At 41.2% G+C, this 21,440-nt stretch overlaps 2 protein-coding genes across 2 annotated transcripts in view; both read right to left on the bottom strand.

Annotated features, from left to right (window-relative positions):
* The window catches only part of OTOGL (otogelin like), an 83,131-nt gene extending 69,052 nt beyond the window's left edge, over positions 1 to 14,079 (bottom strand). Inside the window, exons 1-10 of the mRNA XM_083401215.1 lie at positions 13,995 to 14,079; positions 12,882 to 12,921; positions 11,274 to 11,322; positions 8,834 to 8,900; positions 7,363 to 7,461; positions 6,116 to 6,270; positions 3,712 to 3,833; positions 2,628 to 2,833; positions 1,052 to 1,179; positions 151 to 257 (exon numbers count right to left, since the gene is read on the bottom strand). Coding sequence (XP_083257341.1) covers positions 151 to 257; positions 1,052 to 1,179; positions 2,628 to 2,833; positions 3,712 to 3,833; positions 6,116 to 6,270; positions 7,363 to 7,461; positions 8,834 to 8,900; positions 11,274 to 11,322; positions 12,882 to 12,921; positions 13,995 to 14,073 — 1,052 coding nt within the window. The 5' untranslated portion in view covers positions 14,074 to 14,079. The remainder of the gene's footprint in view (positions 1 to 150; positions 258 to 1,051; positions 1,180 to 2,627; positions 2,834 to 3,711; positions 3,834 to 6,115; positions 6,271 to 7,362; positions 7,462 to 8,833; positions 8,901 to 11,273; positions 11,323 to 12,881; positions 12,922 to 13,994) is intronic.
* A 3,689-nt stretch (positions 14,080 to 17,768) lies between these two features.
* Positions 17,769 to 21,394, bottom strand: RPS16 (ribosomal protein S16). Its single transcript, XM_083401012.1, has 5 exons — positions 21,206 to 21,394; positions 20,047 to 20,148; positions 18,614 to 18,710; positions 18,150 to 18,197; positions 17,769 to 17,966 (listed from the first exon to the last, which is right to left on the bottom strand). Exons 1-5 carry the CDS (start codon positions 21,251 to 21,253, stop codon positions 17,821 to 17,823), a joined length of 441 nt encoding a protein of 146 aa, XP_083257138.1. The 5' UTR covers positions 21,254 to 21,394; the 3' UTR covers positions 17,769 to 17,820.
* Positions 21,395 to 21,440: the final 46 nt, after the last annotated feature.

Raw genomic sequence — 21,440 nt, 5'->3', positions numbered from 1 at the left:
GACTTTGACCTTTTGAACTGTCCCAGGTTCTTAAGAATAGAGAAAATCACTTACAAGGCAAAGAAACAAGAATGGTGAGAACGCAACACACCACCCAATTGGGGACAATACAAAAAAGAAATGGGGGGGGAGAGCTTTTACTCTGCTTACCTACAAAGGTCATTCATACAGCTGGAAATATAGGGGTAAGGATCTATGCTTTGGTGGCAGCTGAGAAAAGGGAACTGCAAGAGTATTTGGCACTTGAAGTATATGTTCTGTGCAAAAAAAGAATATAGCTGATTATTAATTCATGTATGTTTCATAAAATAAGCATGAGCTTTCCCCACCCCCCATCCCAAGGTCACTTTTTAACTCTGCCTGAGACCCGTACAATTTCTGCTATAACCCCTCTGTTGTCCTATATTGTGTTTCTAATGCTTGTCCCTTCCCAAGTGTGTTGAATTGGCAAAATATCTCCCAGGTCCAGTGATAAAGAAAGAGAGAACATTCCCCTGAGGAACTCTTCATTCTTTAAGTAACTATGAAAATTAAATCATAGTTTAATTTGGCAATAAAATGAACTCCAGTCTATGCCGTGTATGCACTCACAGGAGAGCATACCGAAAGTACAGCTCTTCTAACTTCCTCACATTTATTTAAAATCAAAAAAGAATTAAGGATCGTCACTGAACTGCTGATAATCAGATTAAGCTTCATGACCCAACCTATTTACCAGTGCCCATGGGCTGTATCCAGTGATCTCATCCCACTAGCATGAGGACTTCCACTACGCAACTGGATTTCTCTCTTGTGACCCCTCCACAAATCGGTATTGGAGTTTCCCCTGCCCCTAAGCATACATGAAGGTACATGCAACAAGCCTCCACATTCCACTCACACTGTCTCCTAAGAAGCTCCTGAGAAACTTTCAAGATGCTGCAGGAGCATCAAAGAACGGCAAATTTCTCTTCTATGAGATTTCTGCTATTCAGTGCTCTCACTGGCCAAAGGCCAGAAAAACAAATATCCTAGAGACCACTCTATAAAAACAGCAATCTAGTCAGCTTACCTCATAAGATTCTGTGTCAATGTAGCATGGACTAGGAAAATCAGAGGCAACAGCTACACAAGCTGCATCATCTGGAGTTTGCACAGACCAACTGTTAGCAAATTTAGCAATATCCTCCTTATAGTCACCTATTAAACAACACAATTTCCCACAAGAGTAAATGACATATGGCTAGCATCGTGTGAATGCATATACTGTAGATCAGGCTTCCTCAAACTCGGCCCTCCAGATGTTTTGAAACTATAATTCCCATCATCCCTGACCACTTGTCCTGCTTGCTAGGCATCATGGGAGTTGTAGGCCAAAAACATCTGGAAGGCTGAGTTTGAGGAAGCCTGCCGTAGATAGTATTAAAATAGTGGTCCATTTATGCATATAAATATTTCCTACATTTATCAGTCATGGAAATGATTGCAATTTCCAGACACCATGTGTTTGTCTGGAAGCACCCTTGACCTGAGCCCATTAAACCTTAAACCTTTGTAACATATCTCACACAACAAGGCATTTACGGCATACTGATGGCCATGATAAAAAAAAAAAAAACCACATGAGGTTGCGTGTAGGAAACCTGCAAGCAAGTTCCAGGCACAAGGGCATGGTTAACAGTAACTGGGATTCAGAAGCATTTACTGCCCCCAATTGTGGAGGCAGAACATAGCCAATATGGCCAGTAGCCATAGGTAGCCTTATCCTTCAGGAATTTGTCTAATTCTCTTTAAAAGTCATCCAAGTTGGTAGTCATCACTGCCGCCACTACTCTGAGTATAACTCAGTTGGCTTCTGTCATCATATCTACTTTGCTCTGAATTATGGGTACACCATAGAGCTGATATGAAAGCATCTTGTTATCACTCGGCAAAGCATCAATGGCTCCCAATTGAGAGACACCCAGCATGAATCTCATGCCTGCAATAAATTTACCAGATGACCTTATGCAAGTCAGTCTCTCCCCCTATGTTGTAATACAAGGCTAACACCACTGACCTTCCTTCCAAGGTTATTGTAAGGATTGCAGCAAGAAAGAATGATATTGTGTACTTTGAATATGCATAAGCGTTATATAAATCTATTGACATTTTGCCCCCAACAAAACTTGAAAAAAAAAGATAACTACAGTTCACAATACAGTGGTACCTCCGGTTGCACATGGGATCCATTCCGGAGCTCCGGCCGGATCCCGAGGTGTTCATATCTGGAGGCAGTGGCGTAGCGTGGGTTGTCAGCACCCGGGGCAAGGCAAGTAATTTGACCCCCTAACCCGTGGATTTGCGCCCCCTAACCCATGGATTTGCACCCCCTAACCCTAACCCCCAGATGTTGCGGCCAGTGCGGCCGGCCCCCCCTGCACCCCCCACGCTTACGCCACTGTCTGGAGGTGCTGCTTCTGCGCATGCGCGTGCATGGCAAAACCCAAAAAAATACTTCCAGGTTTGCCACGCACCTATCCCAAACAATACGTAACCGGAGGTGAACGTAAGTAGAGGTACCACTGTACAATATCCCTTACACTTGTAAGAGGCTAGGATCCATGAGGGTTGCATTCACAAATTATCTGACTCGGCTATCTGCTTACTATTTTGTATTACAAGATCGTCCGATGAGTTGCTGTTATAGTTTCCACACAAGCCACATGTTTTCCCCTGGTGTTCTTCAGTCAGTTTGATGTAAATCCCGGAGCTTCCATCCCAAGCTAGGGAAATGCCAAAGGTAGTTTTCACCAGAATATAATCTGCTAATCTTTCAATGAAAACGTTTCCAATTGTTTGGGGCAATCTCAATCTGGGGAAGCAGAAGAAGTTTCACTTCAAACAAGTGCATTTCATGTTGTCTTTTTACTCATTTGATACATAAAACCATACAATAAAAACTATATAAAAAATTAAAATCAGAAATCCACTATTATAGGATATTTCCTTAATTGCCAACATATACCTGGCAGCACTGAAGGTTTTCAACAGACATATATATGAGGCCTTGCTCACAGCACAGTAAACCATAGTTTGCAATGAATGTGCTGATCTCAACCACTTTACGCATCCACATTCTCACTCTCACACAGGAGTAACAAACTATGGTCCTTGGCTTAGTGTTACATCCAAACCAGTGGTTGTGGTTTGTTTCACTCCCAACAAACCATGATTTAAAGCCAAGATTTGTTCTTGGCTTACTGATTGCAGTTTGAGTAAAACAAAGCACAATTTTCAGTTCAGACCTAATGTTAAGGCAGGAATCATGGCTTTTTCCCCCTGCATGCGACTGAAGAGGAGCAAAGGGAATGAGATTGGTGCATTTGAAGTAAATCATTAACCCTAGCTTTCTGTAGTTCACAAACTGGGCCACTGTGCAATCAAGATGTACAGTTGAAATTCTTGATTTTAATTATACTTTTTCCTTTTTCCATCATTCAAACATAAATTGTCACTTTAATTAATGTGAGCTCATATTATTCCCCATATTGATTTAATGACATTACAGTGGGGCGGGGGGAGGGCATTGCTTTTATACTCCAAATCAATCTTTATTTCCTACATCAAAGTTTTTTTCACACTGGACCTGTAATAGAGCTGTATTAGGGTACATTATTTCCCTAAGCATTATCGCAATACTTTATCTCTGATTTTAAAACATCTTTAGATAAAAACTTCTGGACTGTTTACCTGATCCTGCCCTTTCTTACTTCGTGCCGCAATATGATTATTTCCTCCTGATTTGCAAAGAACAAGCTGATTGACCGCAAACAAGAATACACTGAACCAACACAACGTGGGCTGTTGTTAATCTTAAAGGGAGAGAAATAGATTTACATGAGTAACAAATACATTATTTTGCCCGGTATTTGCAAGCAGCTCACCTTGTTTTCCAAAAGAGACCAAGAACTGGGACCAATAATACTTTGGGTAATTTTAACTCATGTGCATCTACCGTATTTTTCGCTCTATAAGACGCACCAGACCATAAGATGCACCTAGTTTTTGGAGGAGGAAAACAAGAAAAAAAATATTCTGAATCTCAGAAGTCAGAACAGCAAGAGGGATTGCTGCCCAGTGAAAGCAGCGATCCCTCTTGCTGTTCTGGCTTCTGGGATAGCTGTGCAGCCTGCATTCGCTCCATAAGACGCACACACATTTCCCCTTACTTTTAGGAGGGAAAAAGTGAGTCTTATCGAGCAAAAAATGCAGTAACTACTCGTTCTACGTGCCTATTTCATAGTTTGGTTTTCATCTTTTAATATTTGTCTGTTGATATAATTGTTCTCTCTGCTTTATATACATTATAAAATGAAATAAAAATAATAAACTTTACCCCAAATAATACTTTGGGCAGCTTTTCACCCCATATTTTTTTGTACAAATATCCAAGTACAAAATACAAATGCATCATTTCAGCTGCATCACAATGCAGCTGAAGAATCGTACCCCTACTTCTATGGACTTTAGAGGAAAACTCAGGTCACAAGCATGTGATCTGTCTTCTGCCTCTTTCCCTTAATTGTGAGGAATCCTTTTGGGTCTCATGTCTAAACACAGGTACCATAAACATATGTGTCAGAACGAAGGATGGGTGAATCTATCAGTTTTGGTTTCTTTCATTTTCCAATCTTAAATTCAGTTCCCCATTATTTCCACATCAGTTTGCCTTTTTTCAAGTCTTTGTGAAAATTCATGAGCATTTGACTACATATTTCCTCTAATATAGGGTAAAAAGGTAAAGGACCCCAGGGACAGTTAAGTCCCGTCAAAGGCGACTGTGAGGTGTGGCACTCATCTCAGTTCAAGCTGAGGGAGCCAGCGTTTGTCCACAGACAGCTTTCCTGGTCATGTGGCCAGCATGGCTAATTTGCTTCTAGTGCAACGGAACACCCAACTGAAGCCAGATCACACAGAAATGCCATTTACCTTATTTTATTATATTATATTTTTAATTTTTCTTTCTGCTTTATATTTTTAATAAAAATCTCAAAGCGGTTTACAGCATACTAAATCAATAAAACAATAGCCAGGTGATGTTCCTCTGGCCTCATGAGGAGCCTCTTTTGTAGGGCTGGTGGGTGTGGGCCTCACCCCCTAGGCCAGGTGGAAAGGGCCTTCCCGCCACAGCGGTACCTATTTATCTACTTGCACTGATATGCTTTCGAACTGCTAGGTTGGCAGGAGCAGGGACAAAGCAACGGGAGCTTACCCTGTCAAGGGGTTCATACCACTGACTTTCTGATTGGCAAGCCCAAGAGACTCAGTCATTTAGACCACAGCCTCACCCACATCCTCCTCTAATATACACATGCCTATATGCAATTTTGCCTAATATACGCATGTTTGCATAACTATTTCCTGTAATGTAACACATTTACATGTTGTTTTCACTAATATATTCATTTCAATGCATGCTTTACTCTTGTATAAGCATTTTTAGACCCAGAATTGTGCATTGCACAATTCAGCACACTGTGAACTTTTAAGGATGGTTGGTTTTTGCTTCATGTGTTGCTTTGGAAAGTGTAAATTAGGTAGCTTTGCTAATCAAATCAATTTCCCCCCACATCCCTAGTCAGAACTCACAAGCACAAATACCATGCACAGGAGATCAGACACAGAAGCACACATGTTTCTCTCTTAAACCTGGGCATCAACACCAGCTATACATATATGAGTTGTCTTGAAAAGCAGATATACCGTATTTTTTGCTCTATAAGACTCACCTTTTCCCTCCTACAAAGTAAGGGGAAATGTGTGTGCGTCTTATGGAGCAAATGCAGGCTGCGCAGCTATCCCAGAAGCCAGAACAGCAAGAGGGATCACTGCTTTCACTGCACAGCGATCCCTCTTGCTGTTCTGGCTTGTGAGATTCAGAATATTTTTTTTCTTGTTTTCCTCCTCCAAAAACTAGGTGCGTCTTGTGGTCTGGTGAGTCTTATAGAGCGAAAAATACGGTATATATTTCAATTAAAAACATTACAATCTGTGCAGAGCAACTACAGAGGAGTTAAAGAAAGTGGAAAGAAATGTTGTACTTATTTTTTTATTCTGTTTTTACTTCCTTCTCAAGCCAAATTCCCAATCTTACCCACACAGTGTATTGAGGCTCTGGATCACTGCAGTCTTTCACAAAAATGTATGAACAATTTCCCGGGAAGTAATAATAGATGCCATCAAATGTTTCAAAGTGATGCTGACCCCATGATTTGCAAATTCCATCTCTGTCTTTGCCAGCGTTTGGAACTAGAAAGAGCAAAGTGTTGGTTTGCAGGTGCAGCAAAAGAAGCCCATGTGGCAAATATAACATAGCCCATTTCAAATATATTCATCATATTAGATTTTATATAGAGAGAGAGACATTAAAAATTCAGTTTATAAATGGGATGATCTAAGAGATGCCTGTCAGATGTAGGCCAGATTATTTGGATCACAATCCAAAAAAATCAATTCACATTCACGTTGGCATCACATGAACAGCTTGAGTATTCTCTGAATTTTTCCCTTTAATAATCTCTTACTCCTGAAAAAGACAGAGAAATGAACCCAGGAAAGTTCCTCCAATATGTGTGGTTCCTTCACTTGCATTCAAATTTGGTTTGAAACCAGAGAACATGAGCTCAAGATGGAACAAAAAATAAAAAATAAAATAGAGAAGAATATCACATTGCGGTGTGGAAGAGAACGAAAATAGCACACAGGCTGAATGTTGCTCAACTTCAGAGAGGGGATAAAATTGTGCTTGTCTTGAAACCCCATTATTCTTGTTCAGTAGTTAAAAAGTACTATTAATTTCACTGAGATTCACGGCAGACTCACGCGGGTAGACAGCTACTTTCCATGCCATCATGTGGAGGCTGGTTCATGCAACAATTTACTCAATAGTAGTGGCTTACCATGCAGATTCAGCCATCTTCAGCACAGGCTGTTTGTGATGGTACAGGATCAGTTCCTGTATCCGTTCATCACTGACTCTGTACAGAAACTCCAAGTGGCTGAATATAACCCAGTGTAAACTGGTCTTTCAGTGAAAGTTCCATGCAATTAAACTGGGGTCTAGCATTTTATTAGGTTTATTTATTATTTTTCTAAAAAATGTATACCCTGCTTTTCACCTCATCTGGGTCTCCAAGTAGCTTACAAAGAATAAAAACGTGCAATCCAAAAAATAATAATAATGTTAAAATAGTGATATGTGTGACACTTTTACAATTGGCGTCCACAAACTGTTGGAAGCAAATTGCAAAAGCATTGTATGCATTACTGTTTTAACAAACAAGGTTGTAACATCTCACCTTAATATGAAATTCAGCTTCTTAACATCTTCCTGGAACTTACCAATTTGGCACCGTTCACCCTGTGCCTGGAAAGTCTCACAGTCACATATTCCAGCCTCTGTGCAAATGGCTCCATTAAGGCATTCTTGAGGGCAAGAACCTGCACAGCAGAAACAGCCAGATGTCAACAAGCACACAAACTACATGAACATCCTGCATAGTTTGGATAAAAGTTTACCCATATTAAAGAAAACTGTACCAGCTTTTATACAGTATAAGACATAAAGCCCAAATTATTTTTTCTTTGGTATATTATTTGCCACTTTATATGCTAACGGCAGCAGCAACAAAAAAACAGTGCTTCCTTCCTTCCACTTATTGAAAGGTTGTGTTGCCACATGCAGACCAGAAATCACCATTACCTTTATTGCTGCAAAAAGCTACCATGTATCATTCCTCACCAAGCATATATTCAGTTCCTTCTTTTCAGAACTGGAAGAGTTCTCTCAGAACTCAACTCTATTAAAAGTATTTAATTAGTTAAAAGGATCATCCCATATAGGCTTGCCATACATCGGGAAAATTCCTGACATGTCCTGATTTTTGGATATAAAAATGGCGTTGGGGGGGAAATGTGGCCAAATTGACAAAATGTCAGGGAAAACCTGGATGGTACAATGCAGCCCAGCTGTGAGAATTTCTTAGAGACATTGCTAAACTACAACTTGGGAATAAGCACCACTGAAGCCAATAGGATGCACTTTTGAGTAAGCACATCTAGAATTGCAGTGTATGAGTGTGAAATGGGAAAACCTTTGTTCAAATCTTTCTCAAGCAGGGATTCACATGGTGGCCTTAAAGCATTCCACTTTTCTCTCAGCTTCAGTGCCAGTCTCCAAAATCCCCATCATAATGGTATACATTACAGGGCAGTTGTAATCATCACTGGGATGCTAGTGACTGTTGATGTTTTTGGATGATGCCGTGGCCTTTTGGCTGGTGCAATAAAAGTTTTTGGTGATGATACTGAGATACTGGACACTTGAAATACACTATAAAATCTCAGGTTGTTACATATTAAATAAGGAATTTAAGAGTGCATTTAGCCATTTGATTCCATTTATGAACTACTTCCCATAAAAATATCTTGAAGCAATCATACAGTAAAAACATCAGTAATCAAAAACAATTTTAGAATTCTATGTATAACAACAGTTTTTATTTTTAAAAATCATATGTAAAAACAATTTCAAATTCAATATGGAGGCATAGTAGGTTACCAACCATTGATGCCCTCCACCCCTGAAATATAGAATATAGAATTGTATAGAATTGTTGCTATGTTTGCTGGATCCATGATTTTGGCCAGTGGTTTCACAGGACCACTTTCAAATATGTAATAATGTAATAAACTCTAGAAAATCAAATTGTATATCAGCATTCATGATTAGAATTACCGGCAATGATTATTGTATGGAACATTTCACAAATGTCTTTTCAAAGAGGCATCATAGTAATGATATGGTACTGACCTCCTGATGAATTCTGAGCCTGAGAAAAGGCCTCATGTATGTGAGCCCCAGAAGAAACTGCAGCAGTCTAAGAGGGAAAGACAAAGACAAAAGCAAATTGTGCAAGTTTAATTAAAGCCCTTGGAAGTGCAAAACCAATGTTTCTGATAATGGTGCAAAAGAAAATTATGATAATCAAACTAAATTATCCTGAATTTGCACTCGAGCCAAAAAGCCTTGATAACTCAAACACTAGATATGTTGCACAAACAGCAAGCTAACAGACGTGGGCACTACTTAAAATTCATATAAATGATACATTAGAATTTTAACTGTATCCCATACCTGAAATGTACAGATTAAATGTATTGCCATTTTGTGTCATTTGTTTCCACCACTGATGTTTCTTAAAAGCCACCAGACTGCAGTTCACACATTTACCCAAGGTGGGAAAGTTGTATTTCTAGCAAAGCAGGAGGTGTACACCAATACATATACCTTTGAGGCTACACATGTGAAGCAGATGATATGCACATATAGATTACGGACATTGTGCAATTCTTCCCTTACTTTTTTGATCATATGGGTTGGTCCTTCGCACATAAAGCTGCTACCATGATGGGACAACCTTCTTTCTTAGAGAATTTGCTTGTTAATAATGGCAGGTGTTTCCTCACTGGGAGTTAATGTTAAAACTGCAGGTGTTTCTTTGGGGTCTTTTGAATGGGAGAGGCTCTTTCAGCAAATTTAGGTTAGTGGCACTGGTCCTGGGACATCCCACTGCTCAGGAAAATGGAAGCACATAACAATGGCATTAGCGGTGAGATGACCTTTTATTTGAGAGAAACTAACTTGATGTGACTGAACTAAAACAGAGGAAGCTGCAGAAACATTCTTAACTCTAATAATAATAATAATAATAATAATAATAATGGTAAATGACCCCTGGATGGTTAGGTCCAGTCAAAGGTGACTATGGGGTTGTGGCGCTCATCTCGCTTTCAGGCCGAGGGAGCTGGCGTTTGTCCACAGACAGCTTTCTGGGTCATGTGACCAGCATGACTAAACCGCTTCTGGCACAACAGAACAGCATGATGGAAACCAGAGCACAAGGAAACACCATTTACCTTCCCACCACAGCAGTACCTATTCATCTACTTGCACTGGCGTGCTTTCGAACTGCTAGGTTGGCAGCAGCTGGGACAGAGCAAAGGGAGCTCACCCCATTGTGGGGATCCAAAGCACCAACCTTCTGATCGGCAAGCCCAAGAGGCTCAGTGGTATGTATCAAAACAGCAAATGAAGGCATCCCAATAGTCAAAAGAGCAGCTTGGAACAAGGACAGAGGCCTCGGAACAGCAAAGGCATTTGATTGAAATGAAAATGGAGCAGCGAACCCAGCAGCAAATGGAAACAACAAAGCAGCTTAATGAGTATCTTTAGGCAACTGTGAAGGAGGATCTCAGAACCGGCATGAATGTCTTCCAAGTGTAGGGTCTGGGCTCTCAGTGCTGGGACCTGAAAGGCCTCCTTGTTCAACAGGTATTGGTTCAGAGCTGACCCAAAAGTTCTCTACTCCAGTCTCATCTAAAAGAACTGTGCATTAGGGATGGGGAATATTTTCTGCCAGGGGACCATTTTCCCTTCTGGGCAACCTTCCAAGGGCCGCATGGCACTGGCGGACAGAATTAGAGGCAAAAGTGGGTACAGCAATTTAAATGTTACCTTAGTGTAGTAGGCTGGTTTCAACACACATAGACACACCTCTCTACCCTCCATCCAGAGCAGCCTTGTGAAACCATTTTGGGGTTTAATGCAGGGGCACCAGGAGGCCTGGGAAGAGTTCCAAGGACCAGGTACTGAAACCTGGAGGGCTACATTTGGTCCCAGGCCAGAGGCTCCCCAACCCTGCTGTACATTAAAACCGACATTGAAACTGTTATATTAGAAAACTAGTCTGCAGAGATCTCCAATGTAGTGAGGCATTGAAGCAGGGAGAGCCCTTTTCACAAGTAAGCAACTCTGTCCTGGGAACCTATTGTAGAGCGGAGCAGAAGCTGTCACAATAACAGCACCGTCTGAAAAACAGCTCATCTACTGTTTCGTGATCTCGCCTTTTGCCAAGCACTAACAAAATTCCCAGTCTCTTTGTTTGCTCTCACAAAAGAGATAACAGTGAAATACACCCCCTACCCTGCTTGATGTGCGTCACTTGGTTTGTTGGGGTGGCTAATTCAAGAAGCGATTTGCAAAGAATGAATGAATGGCTGAATGTAGGTTTGCATTTTGAGAATTGCAGGAAAACAGGTATGGAAAAGCAACTCCTCCTCATCCCTGCCTTGCTATTACCATTCCCATTCTGATGCACAAAGGCTTCATTGTAGGGATAGCAAGCTCCCCTTGTAGGCTGATGGGTGAGAGTGTGTGGGTTTTTCTTTTCTCCCTTTGAGGTATAACCTACCTCAGCTGCTAAGAGATCTCTTTTCTGACGAATTGCATTAAATTCATTCCTGGAAGAAAACAAAAAGAATCTTGTATAATCAAAGGTCTCGAAGCAACCTGAATCTGCAGGCTCCCAGGAGAGAGGTGTTTCTCTTTGATTTCTCTCATTTTATCAAAGAAACCTTTCTTGAGTTAATTCTTCTTTTATTTCCCCCTTTTTAAAGTTCATGTTCAACATTCGTCTTCTCTTTTCCTTCTCTCGGATGACAAAATACAAGAGGAAACACCCCCCCCCCCTTTTTATTTGCCTTTCAAAGTGAACAAGAGCTGCATTAAATTCCGCAATCCAAACTGCTGAGTATGCATAGATTTAGGTCAGTGGTCCTACGGGCAGTTTTTAACAAAGAAATATGCTGCCAATTGAATAAGTCAGTGAGAGTTGAAGGGTGCTCCATAGGCCTTCCAGTCCAAACTCTTGCTTCATGCAGGAAGACTTCAGCAATGCTGATGCTTCTGCAAATGGTTATCTAGCCTCTGCTTGAGGTTGCAGTGAGGTAGAGCACCCATCCAGTCAGCCAGGTAATTGATTCAGGTATCTGTTGAGGGTGCTCTGCCTTGAGCAAGGGGTGTTCCTCCCCACTTTGCCTTTTTATGAAACTGGTAATTGAAATGATGTGATACCAAGATCTCAGTCTGTTTTACGGAATATTGTAGGGGAGCAAATGGTGACACACTCAAGTGCTTTTCAAGGTCAGGTGTTTTGTTTTTTTTTTTTTTTTTTTTTTGTCTTTTCCCCCACCTTCATTCTGAATAGCGCATTATAATTACACCTCACATGTTTATCTTCCCTGACTTGCAACTGAAATTGCCACCAAAGCAGTGTCAGTTCAATTGTTAAATACAATTTAGCTACTATGGTGTGGGCTACCACCTATGGCAACAGCAACACATAGAAATTAGAATTAATGGACTCTAAGGATAGTTTTAAGATCCAAAATAACTAACTCTGCTTTCAAGAACATAAGCAGTTATCAGGTAAATTATTCTTACTAGACGCTTCATCATCTGGATGGCCTTCCTTATTTAAAAGCATGCCATTTAATTGGGGGTAACGTGTCCAACATTGCTGCATGCAAATAATTTGACAAGAGATTAGGCGCTACATTGGGTGGGGGTATTGTGTTTAAGTCTACAAAATAGTGTATCTTTCTACTCAAAGAGAATCCTAACTAAACTGAGATAGTTGATATATGTTGACTTTATACTTCCACCACACCCATGCAAGTAGCATATTATAACTGGTAGTTCAGATAAACATTTTCAAATATTTCTTTTCAGTTACAAGCACCATGTAACACAATCAAAAGCACTTTTCCCCCAAACTTGCCTTACATTCAATTACCGCAGTTACAAAACAGGCATATTTCATTACCAACAAAATGCCTTTGGGTGACATTTTGCCTGCTAATGCTCTGAAAATCAGTAATGTCACCATGGGGGGAAAAAGTTTAATACATACTTGCTTAATTATACTTTTTATTTCATATACTTCCGATGCATCAGAGTCATGCTATACACTCTGATTGAATGGACTATTATATCCTGCAAAGGATGAATGCAGACTCACCTTGGAGCTCTTTTCAGAAGAGACAATTCACAGAGGGATCCTGTTAGATAAAAAAGGCAGAAAGACTCTCACTCTTCCCCCTTGTATCTGCTCTAGACTGAGCTCAGAAAATAATGATGAATCTAAGTTCAGTTTTAAAAACAAGGATGAGTTGTACTCTTTCAGAAATGATGAACAGGATTTTCAGTTAAGATGCATCCAGGCAAAGGTAGAATATAGACTTTTTATGAGTGGCAGAAGCCTGTTATTTGAAAACACTGAAGCGTTTGGGAACTCAGAATTTGCGGCTTTCGACACATGAAGAAAACTGCATGCACAGCACAATCTAAACTGAGAGATAAGTCACAGTGTGAATTACATACAAGTAGGTAAGCTTTGGATGACAGGCATATGAAATATAAGGCTTAAGTGGAAGTCCTGCGGTGATTCCTATGCAATCCTTCCAGGATCAGGTTCACTGTCATTAAATATGAGAGTCCTGACTTGGCAAAATGGACTCTTTAGCACCCTTTTTAGATAACACACAGAGCCGTCTGTTTCAGTCCATATCTATTCCATGACAAACTGTTATTTATGCATTTTAAGTTTTGCCATAAATCCATAATGTCTCAAACAATTTCCTAGACTCTCCAGAACTTCTGTTATTAGCATGTGAGATAAAAAGCCAGCTAAGAAATACTTCATCAGTTGTTGTTTTTTAGTTGTTTTTTTACCATTTCAACACTCTGAAGGAACAGCAGAACTCCAGAAGAAAACTGTAAGTTACTTGGAAGGGAAAATAAATTTGTCATCCAATTCTATGCACACTTTATTGGAAACAAACCCCGCTGAATACAGTTGGATTGGCTTCCAAGTTAACACGCACAGAATTGCGTTGTTAGCTGTTTTAAACCAAAATTCCTCAATTTAGACCACAACTTTTTTAATCGCATCAAAGTTGCTTTTGTTTTCAATATACCTGAGATAAAGAATACACCTTATTCAGTAACAGAAATAGGTTTTTATTGTTTTACAAGAAGGGGGGGGGGAGCAACCAACTGTATTTTATTTCTTAGAGCTTTTATCAATTATTTGTAGTAAAAAAAACAAACCAAGCAAACAAACAAAACTTACCTTCCAAGGAAAACAGCAGAAAATGAACCCAAAATATGTCCCACGGTATCATGAAATTGACTTTTCTCACAATGTTCATTTCAAGGTAACTTCTTAAGATAGAAAGTGTCCAGACTGGTGCCTTTAACTATGATGGCATCTTAAAAGTTAACGTCCTTCGCAGATCTTTTGTAAATTTGGTAAACTGAAATAAAAAGGGGGGAGGGGAAGCAAAACGGAGCTTTCTTGCCACATTCACTTTTTTAGAGCTTTGGAAACGCAGCATGCGCTTTGGCTGGGGTTCTCTCATTAGTAATGCATGGTAGCTCCTTACCTGAGTCAGTATTAGTTACACGAGACCTGACGCTCCTACTCCTCTTTTGGACTGAATCAACCCTTTATAACGCTTGGGGACAGTGACACAGAAAGAAATCTTTCTGTGCCACATTACTTTGAGAGATCATTTTGCATCTGTCTGCTTTGAAGCCCGCACTGACCAAGAGTTCCTCCCCCTCTCCCATCTTCATCTTACCACAACTTGAAGAGTTCAAACATTCAGAAGCGTTCGTCTTTGAAGCACATTTATTTCAATAGCAATGTCAATTTGCATCAAGCAAGCATCCATTTGTAATGGGTCTAACCTGAATTTCTGAAACGTGACCGTAAGCCTCTCTCTTACATCGCGCATAGTCTACACAAAAAAGCGACGCCATTTTGATGTGTGTAGGGCTCTCAAAGACGTCAGATATGGAACCATATCAAGTGACAGAACAACCGTCTCTTGATCAGAATAGTTCAACAACTCTCATAAGAGATGCAAAGGAATGTGTTCCATTCAATTGATGGGGCTAGGGGAACACTAGTCCCTGGTGTTAGAATCTTGTCAGAATGTCATGCAACAACAGGAGCATATCCCCCCCCCCTCAACATGTTTGGATGTTAACCTAAGGGAGGCCATGCTGGTAGGTCTGCCACCCTTCCTGGTTCAATGAAAACATAAAAGGACCTTGCTTGTGGTGGACCCCAGGCAGAGGCGCCATCTTCTCAAGATGATTGAGGGGGCCTGAGATGATCTCCTTACATCACTCCTGTGATGTTGCGAGGAGGCAGGGGGCAGAGCCAAATACCCTCTGAACATTGAGGGGGCCTGGCCCCCTCCCAAAAAACATTGTGAGGTCCAAACGTGCATTGGCCCCTCCGAGCTGACGTGTCAGACCCCAGGTTGTACAACTTTCACCATCACAGTATGCTTTTTGACAACTGATCAAGACACATTTCTTTGCCCAAGCCTTCGATGGAGTTTTCTCTTCCCTCCTCACTGCTGTGCTTTTATTCTAATAATGACTGGTGTCGTGGTTTTATTTATTTTAATACACACTGTACTTGTTTTCATTGTGATATTTTTTGTAACACAACCGGGGGCCATTTTGGTAAACGCAAGCTTTGCAAGCATAAATAAACAAGCAAAATGATCTGACAAGGACAAGGTTATATCACCAGACTTCCTGTATTTAGCAACTATTTCAGAAGAGAACACGGGCAAGTTCTTTACCTGAAGGGGTGTGAAAACAGCAACCACAGCCTCAATAACATTTAGTATTTCCAGCTGTAATCCCCCTCTGGCTCTTCTTGATTGCATCATGCAAATCCTTCCACACGGTCAAAAAGTATGCTCAGTCATTAGAGGGGACACTAATATTATTTAAAAGCTTATAAGCTTATTGTTGCTGTGGATTTACACAAAGCCATTGTGGCCCTCCGCATTTTGCATAGCAAGTAAGTGTTCAGTTAAGATAATGCTGCGGTAGGATAATGCTATGTAGTGCTTTTGCAGACAATAAAGCCCAGTGAAAATACCAAAATACAGTATAACCACCACCACATCTTCTGCTTCATGCCTCTCCCCTATGTGTTCATCGACATTAATGCTCACAGAGAACAAGGAATTAATTGTGTTCGCAGTCCTAGTTATCAGGACTGTGACACCCATCTGGACAAATCCTGAAATGAATTGGATTCAACTGGGATTCTTCCAGACTGGTGAAAGTCCACTCTGAGTGATCTGGACTTGTCAAAAGCAGGGGAGCAATCAGGTTACGAGGAAGAATAAGATTGATGCAGGAAGGTTCACCCACATCATCTCTCCCCACCCCACCACTTGCTGCCTGCAAGGCCCACACTTCAGAGCCCAAGTCAGGCTGGGGCCACAGCAATCCTGCTTGAAATGGGTCCCAAACCAAATAAGGAATGCCAACTAAATACTATGGGACGCGGGTGGCGCTGTGGGTTAAACCAGAACCTAGGACTTGCTGATCAGAAGGTTGGCAGTTCGAATCCCCGTGACTGGGTGAGCTCCTGTTGCTCGGCCCCTGCACCTGCCAACCTAGCAGTTCAAAAGCCCGTCAAAGTGCAAGCAGATAAATAGGTATCGCTCCGGCGGGAAGGTAAACGGCCTTTCCGTGTGCTGCTCTGGTTCGCCAGAAGCGGCTTAGTCATGCTGGCCACATGACCCGGAAGATGTACGATGGCTCCCTCGGCCAATACAGCGAGATGAGCGCTGCAACCAGTCAGCCATGACTGGACATAATGGTCAGGGATCCCTTTACCTCTACCTAGTGTGCATGGAAGGAAATTGGAGGAAAGGAAGTCAATGTGGTGCCCTCAAAACAAAACAGGGAATATTTGAAGACCCTAGGCCAGTTCTCTACCACTTAAATTTCTGGAAGTCTCAGGACACGGATTAAGAATCTTTTCTTTTTTCAGCACTGGTATTATCAAAACCAGCACCTTATTATGAAACTCACAGGCCTATGCAACACTGAGAAGGACCCTGATGAATTTCTAGGATAAAGTCACATTATGAAAATAATAGGCTATAGTGTCTTACTAGCATGTTTATCTGGCCTTGGTCAAAATGGTAATGATGCGTATGGTTAGAAAATCTGCACTAGGCATTTCTATTTGATGCAGTGTACATGAGCTGTTGGGATAATGTTTAGAAAATTATCACTACTTTCTTGCCAAGCACAACCCAGCATTGTTTACTCTAATAACATTTTTAAGTAACTGCTTTATTCCTCAGAGATGTCCATTGTGATATATACGCTAGTGCTCCCACAAAAACTATAGGTGCACAACTGCATGGGAAAAAGCTTATCATGGGGGGCAACAGCAGCTATCTGTAATCAGAGCTCTGAGACTTCTACTAGTCAAACACAATTTGTAGAGGCTAGTTCCCAATAACTGTGCTCCATCAGTTACCTATATAAAGGGCGAGTCTTTTAAAAGAGGCCCTGTGGAACGTGTGTACTCTGTATCCACGGGACCTATTTTAAAGAACTCACCCTGTATAATCACATGGTGAAATTAATTCGACAACTGCAGTCTTATACGCACTTTCCTGAGAGGAAATCTCTTAATGTATTGACTTTCATCCATACAATTGCACCTCAAGACAACTAGTAGCAGCAACAGTGATGATATAACTTCTGCATTTATCTTTTTGGTGCTTCTAAAATGCTCTACTTTGCTACTCAGACTCCTTACCAAATAATGGACAAGTGCCAGGAAAGAGGAGACAGCCAGAAGCAATCACATCCACTGCTGCTTTTGTGATCCCTTTAAGTCCCTTGACCCATTAAGATTCCCTGATCTCACAACAGGAAGGACTATGCAACTTAAAAATGTGTTCTACACATTGGATTATATCCTGTAACTTCAACCAACTGATAAATTTTCTTCTTGAACACCCAAATATGCAGAGAATTGTGTAACGTTTTCAGACAAACACAAGAATTCAGTTTTCTCCATCTTTATTTAAAAGACTGAACAAATGCATAGTTTTCTTTTAACGGTAAGACTTCTGGTAACGTGCACGAGCACCAGGTCCACCAAACTTCTTGGATTCACAACGACGAGGATCAGCAACCAAAAGGGTCCTATCGTACTGGATAAGGATATCCTTTATCTCCTTCTTGGAAGCTTCATCAACATCTTGGGAAAACAAAATAATACTTGCATTAGTCCTCAAAACATTCACTTATGTGCAATGCTGGATCTGGCTCAGAACAGTACAATTAAGTACCAATAATAATCTACAAACTGTCACCCTACACAGCTGGTCTGAAGTTATGCATTTGTAAGAGACAAGAAAAAAAGTTAAATGGAGAAACTTACATTTCTGGTAATATGCCACCAGCGCTTTGGAAATAGACTGCCGAATTGCTGTAAAAGAAAGCAACAATTAGCACTAGATACAATCTGGTTAGCAAAGTGAAATGCAGATCAAAGCACATAACTATGGGGTGATTGGGGATATTTAGGTAGTACCTCTGAGCTAATATGACTATGCACACATATTGCATATACACATCTACAGCAATACTATCTTGCACACTTCTGCTCTCTTTTGGTCTGGGATCTCATGTATAAATTTGAGAGGGGGGGGGGAACCTGATGCAAGAACTAGCTGGCAAATTTAATAGATGGGACTCCAGACCTATCAATATTCTTATAACATCTATAATTGTACGAAGGTGGATTAGAAATACTTATGAGCATTTTAGGAAGCGGCTAATATACGTAAACAAATGTCTGTTCTTTTTGAGCCCAAACGAACAAGTATTGCTTATAAGTCATACCGTATATTTGTGCTACGTGACCTCCACCCTTCACACGGACTCTGATGTCGACTCCTGCAAAGCGCTCCTTGCCCAAAAGGAGAACTGGTTCAAGCAGCTGGAGAAAGAAGTTATAACATTTATAAAAAGTTATAAAAAGAACATTTAAGCACTCATGATCTCAGCACACTTTAATTAGCAGTGCAACTACAAGTTCTGATTCTGTAATGTAGAAATTACAAAAAAATTAGTAAGCCTGCTCTATGTCCATCCAATACATGTTTATCAGGCTAAACCTACTGTATGTAGGAAACGATAATAGATCACTAACAGCACAATCCTATGCATGTCAACTCAAAAGCCCCACTGTGCTTGGTGTGACTTACTTCCAGGTAAATATGCACAGGGTTGCATCCCAGGGATACAGTAAGAATGATTGTGCTTTTAATTACTTCAGTGTATGACTGCATCACCACCTAGAATGCAAATTATTTTTTCCTGTTCAATCTACCTGAAGCACCACTTCTCTCCATACATTCCTAGTCATTCTGTGAAATCTGCTTGAGAAAAATTGCTAACTGTCCCTTTATGACATGTCTGGAGGCCACAAGAGATGAGGTATTTAGACCTATACTGTAGTATCTGCATATCTGACAAGTGTTTCCTGTGTTTAGTTTTAGACATCAGCTTAAAACATTTTTATTTACACCAGCTTACCCTACCATGTGACCCAGTTATGTTGCTTTCATGTTTGCCTATTTTTGTTTTGACTGTTATGTGCACTGTTTTGAGACCATTTTTTCATCTTGATTTAGTGGTATAAAATGTATGTATAAATACTTGTACCCTGTCCATCTGATTGGGTTGCCCCAACCACTCTGACCAGATTTGATTATTTACCCAGATACCCACTTCAGTCCTACTTCTCCACTGCATTGCAGAAATACAGTACTGGTGGTCTAAACCAGAACGGCCAACATGTGGCCATCCAGATGCTGTGAGGCTACTGTTCCCATAATCCCCAACCACTGGCTATGATGGCTGGGAAAGATGTGAGTTGGAGTACAACAACAACTAGAAAGCCTCATACTCCCCCCTTCTTTAAAAAGAAAAGAAAAGAGGCTTGTCTTTTAATAGGTATAGCTAAGTAGTATTCAAAGGCACAGAAACACGCAACACTGCCCTATTTGCCTTCAAACTCGTGACACCCCCTTACCATAGTGATTTCCAAACTATAACACTACCCCAAATGTTAAAGGGGCAGTCACACTACAATGACTGTTAGGAAGCAGTGGTAGGTGCCTTATTCATGCAGTCCACCCTCACAATAGGTATCTGCATAATGACACTTTTAATTATTGGGGCGGGGGGGGGGTTCAGTTAGTACTAGTATGCTAGGTGGTACCTCTATACAACAATCATTTCATGATGCTAAAATGAAAGTAGCAACTTACTTTGTACTGCAGAGTTCTGGGCTCTATCATTTCCAGAGGCCTTCCATTCACCTTAATGAGGCCATTTCCTCTTTTGCAGTGAGCAACTGCAGTAGCAGTTTTCTAAAATAAGGTAGGGAAAAAACAAGAACAATTCTAACATATAGTATATAGTTGAGCAGCATTAATTGTATCTTTCCCATTCTAGAATATAATTCTGAAGCAACCCCTATATACAGATCACTACTACTAAAACCATTTTCAGTAGCTGTAAGATCTCCAGTGTAGCTTCTGCAATTCATATATATCTATAAAATCCTATCCTCATTTCTCATTATGCAATGTAAATCCTTTTAAAAGAAAAAACGCTGCAGAGATCAACACCACAAAATTGCTGGGAACCATAACTGGTGAGAGTGCACTGTTGCATTCATACCCTGCTTCCAATAGACATTTGCACAAGCTATTGCAGGAACAGGATGTTGGTACTAGATGGGCCCTCATCCCAATTCAATACTCTTTTTATGTTCTTACGGACAACTCCGTAAGAGTTGGTGGAGCAATGAGGTGGCAAAGACCCATTATAAGAAAGTGAGGGTGTACTCCATGTCGCATGTGACCTTGGGGTAGGGCAGTTAACAATATAAAAGGGGAAAACGAATACTATTGGCATAAAATAATGCAAACTAATACGGAAAACTGAAGCAAACCAAAGCAGAAACAGCCCATTCAAATAGACAATAAAACAAAACCCCATTTGATTTTTTTAAAAATTACACTGTAAGCTTTTCAGAAGGCAAAGGGAGGGAAATTTGTTTGCCTGGCGCCTAAGTAAAAAAAAAGGGGGGGGAGGCTTACAAAAGCCACGTGGAGAAGGACCTTCCATCACCCCGCCAAGTTATGAGAAAACAAGGCAACTCGTCGGGAGGAGCAGGGGGCGCTGAACCCAATTCGCCCTCCACTCAAGCAGCTGCAGTTACTTTATTTTTGGGCGGCGGGAGAAAAAGGGAAAATGAGCCGAGGCGCGCCAGGGAAAGGAGACACGAGGCGCCTCCACCGCAGCAGCCGAGACTCACGGGGCAAAATGAGAAGGTCCGGTACCCGCTCCCTCCCCCTGTACAGCCCAAGAGTCGCCAAGGGAAGAAGCCAGGCCCAACCACCCCCCCCCCCGCAGCCTCACCTTCCTGCCGAAGACCTGCACGCTCTGGAGGGGTCCCTTAGCCGGCATGGCGCCTGAGGAGGGGGACAAAAGCACAAAGAAACGGGCGAGTGAGAGACCAGCTCGCGAGACCCGCGTTAAATGCCGCGACCGGGAAAAAGGCCGGAGCCCCACGGATCACCCACCTTGCCGTCAGCGAGAGCGGAAGAGAAAAGGAGGCGCACGGGGCTTCCCAGGCCTATCTCGCAGGGGCAGG

The sequence above is a fragment of the Podarcis tiliguerta genome (assembly GCF_965153285.1).
Source record: "Podarcis tiliguerta genome assembly, chromosome: 10".
In the NCBI taxonomy this organism is placed as follows: domain Eukaryota; kingdom Metazoa; phylum Chordata; class Lepidosauria; order Squamata; family Lacertidae; genus Podarcis; species Podarcis tiliguerta.
The sequence above is the reverse complement of the archived record's forward strand: the minus strand, read 5'-3'. Positions and strand labels throughout refer to the sequence as shown.

Bases quoted from the DNA above. Each gene is read 5' to 3' on its own strand.
- RPS16 (XM_083401012.1), bottom strand. From the start codon at position 21,253: ATGCCGGCTAAGGGACCCCTCCAGAGCGTGCAGGTCTTCGGCAGGAAG. The intron at 18,711-20,046 runs GTAAGTTGCTAC...TTCTTTCTCCAG, and splicing joins CCAGAACTCTGCAGTACAAA to CTGCTTGAACCAGTTCTCCT. The intron at 17,967-18,149 runs GTAAGTTTCTCC...TGTTTTCCCAAG, and splicing joins GGTGGCATATTACCAGAAAT to ATGTTGATGAAGCTTCCAAG.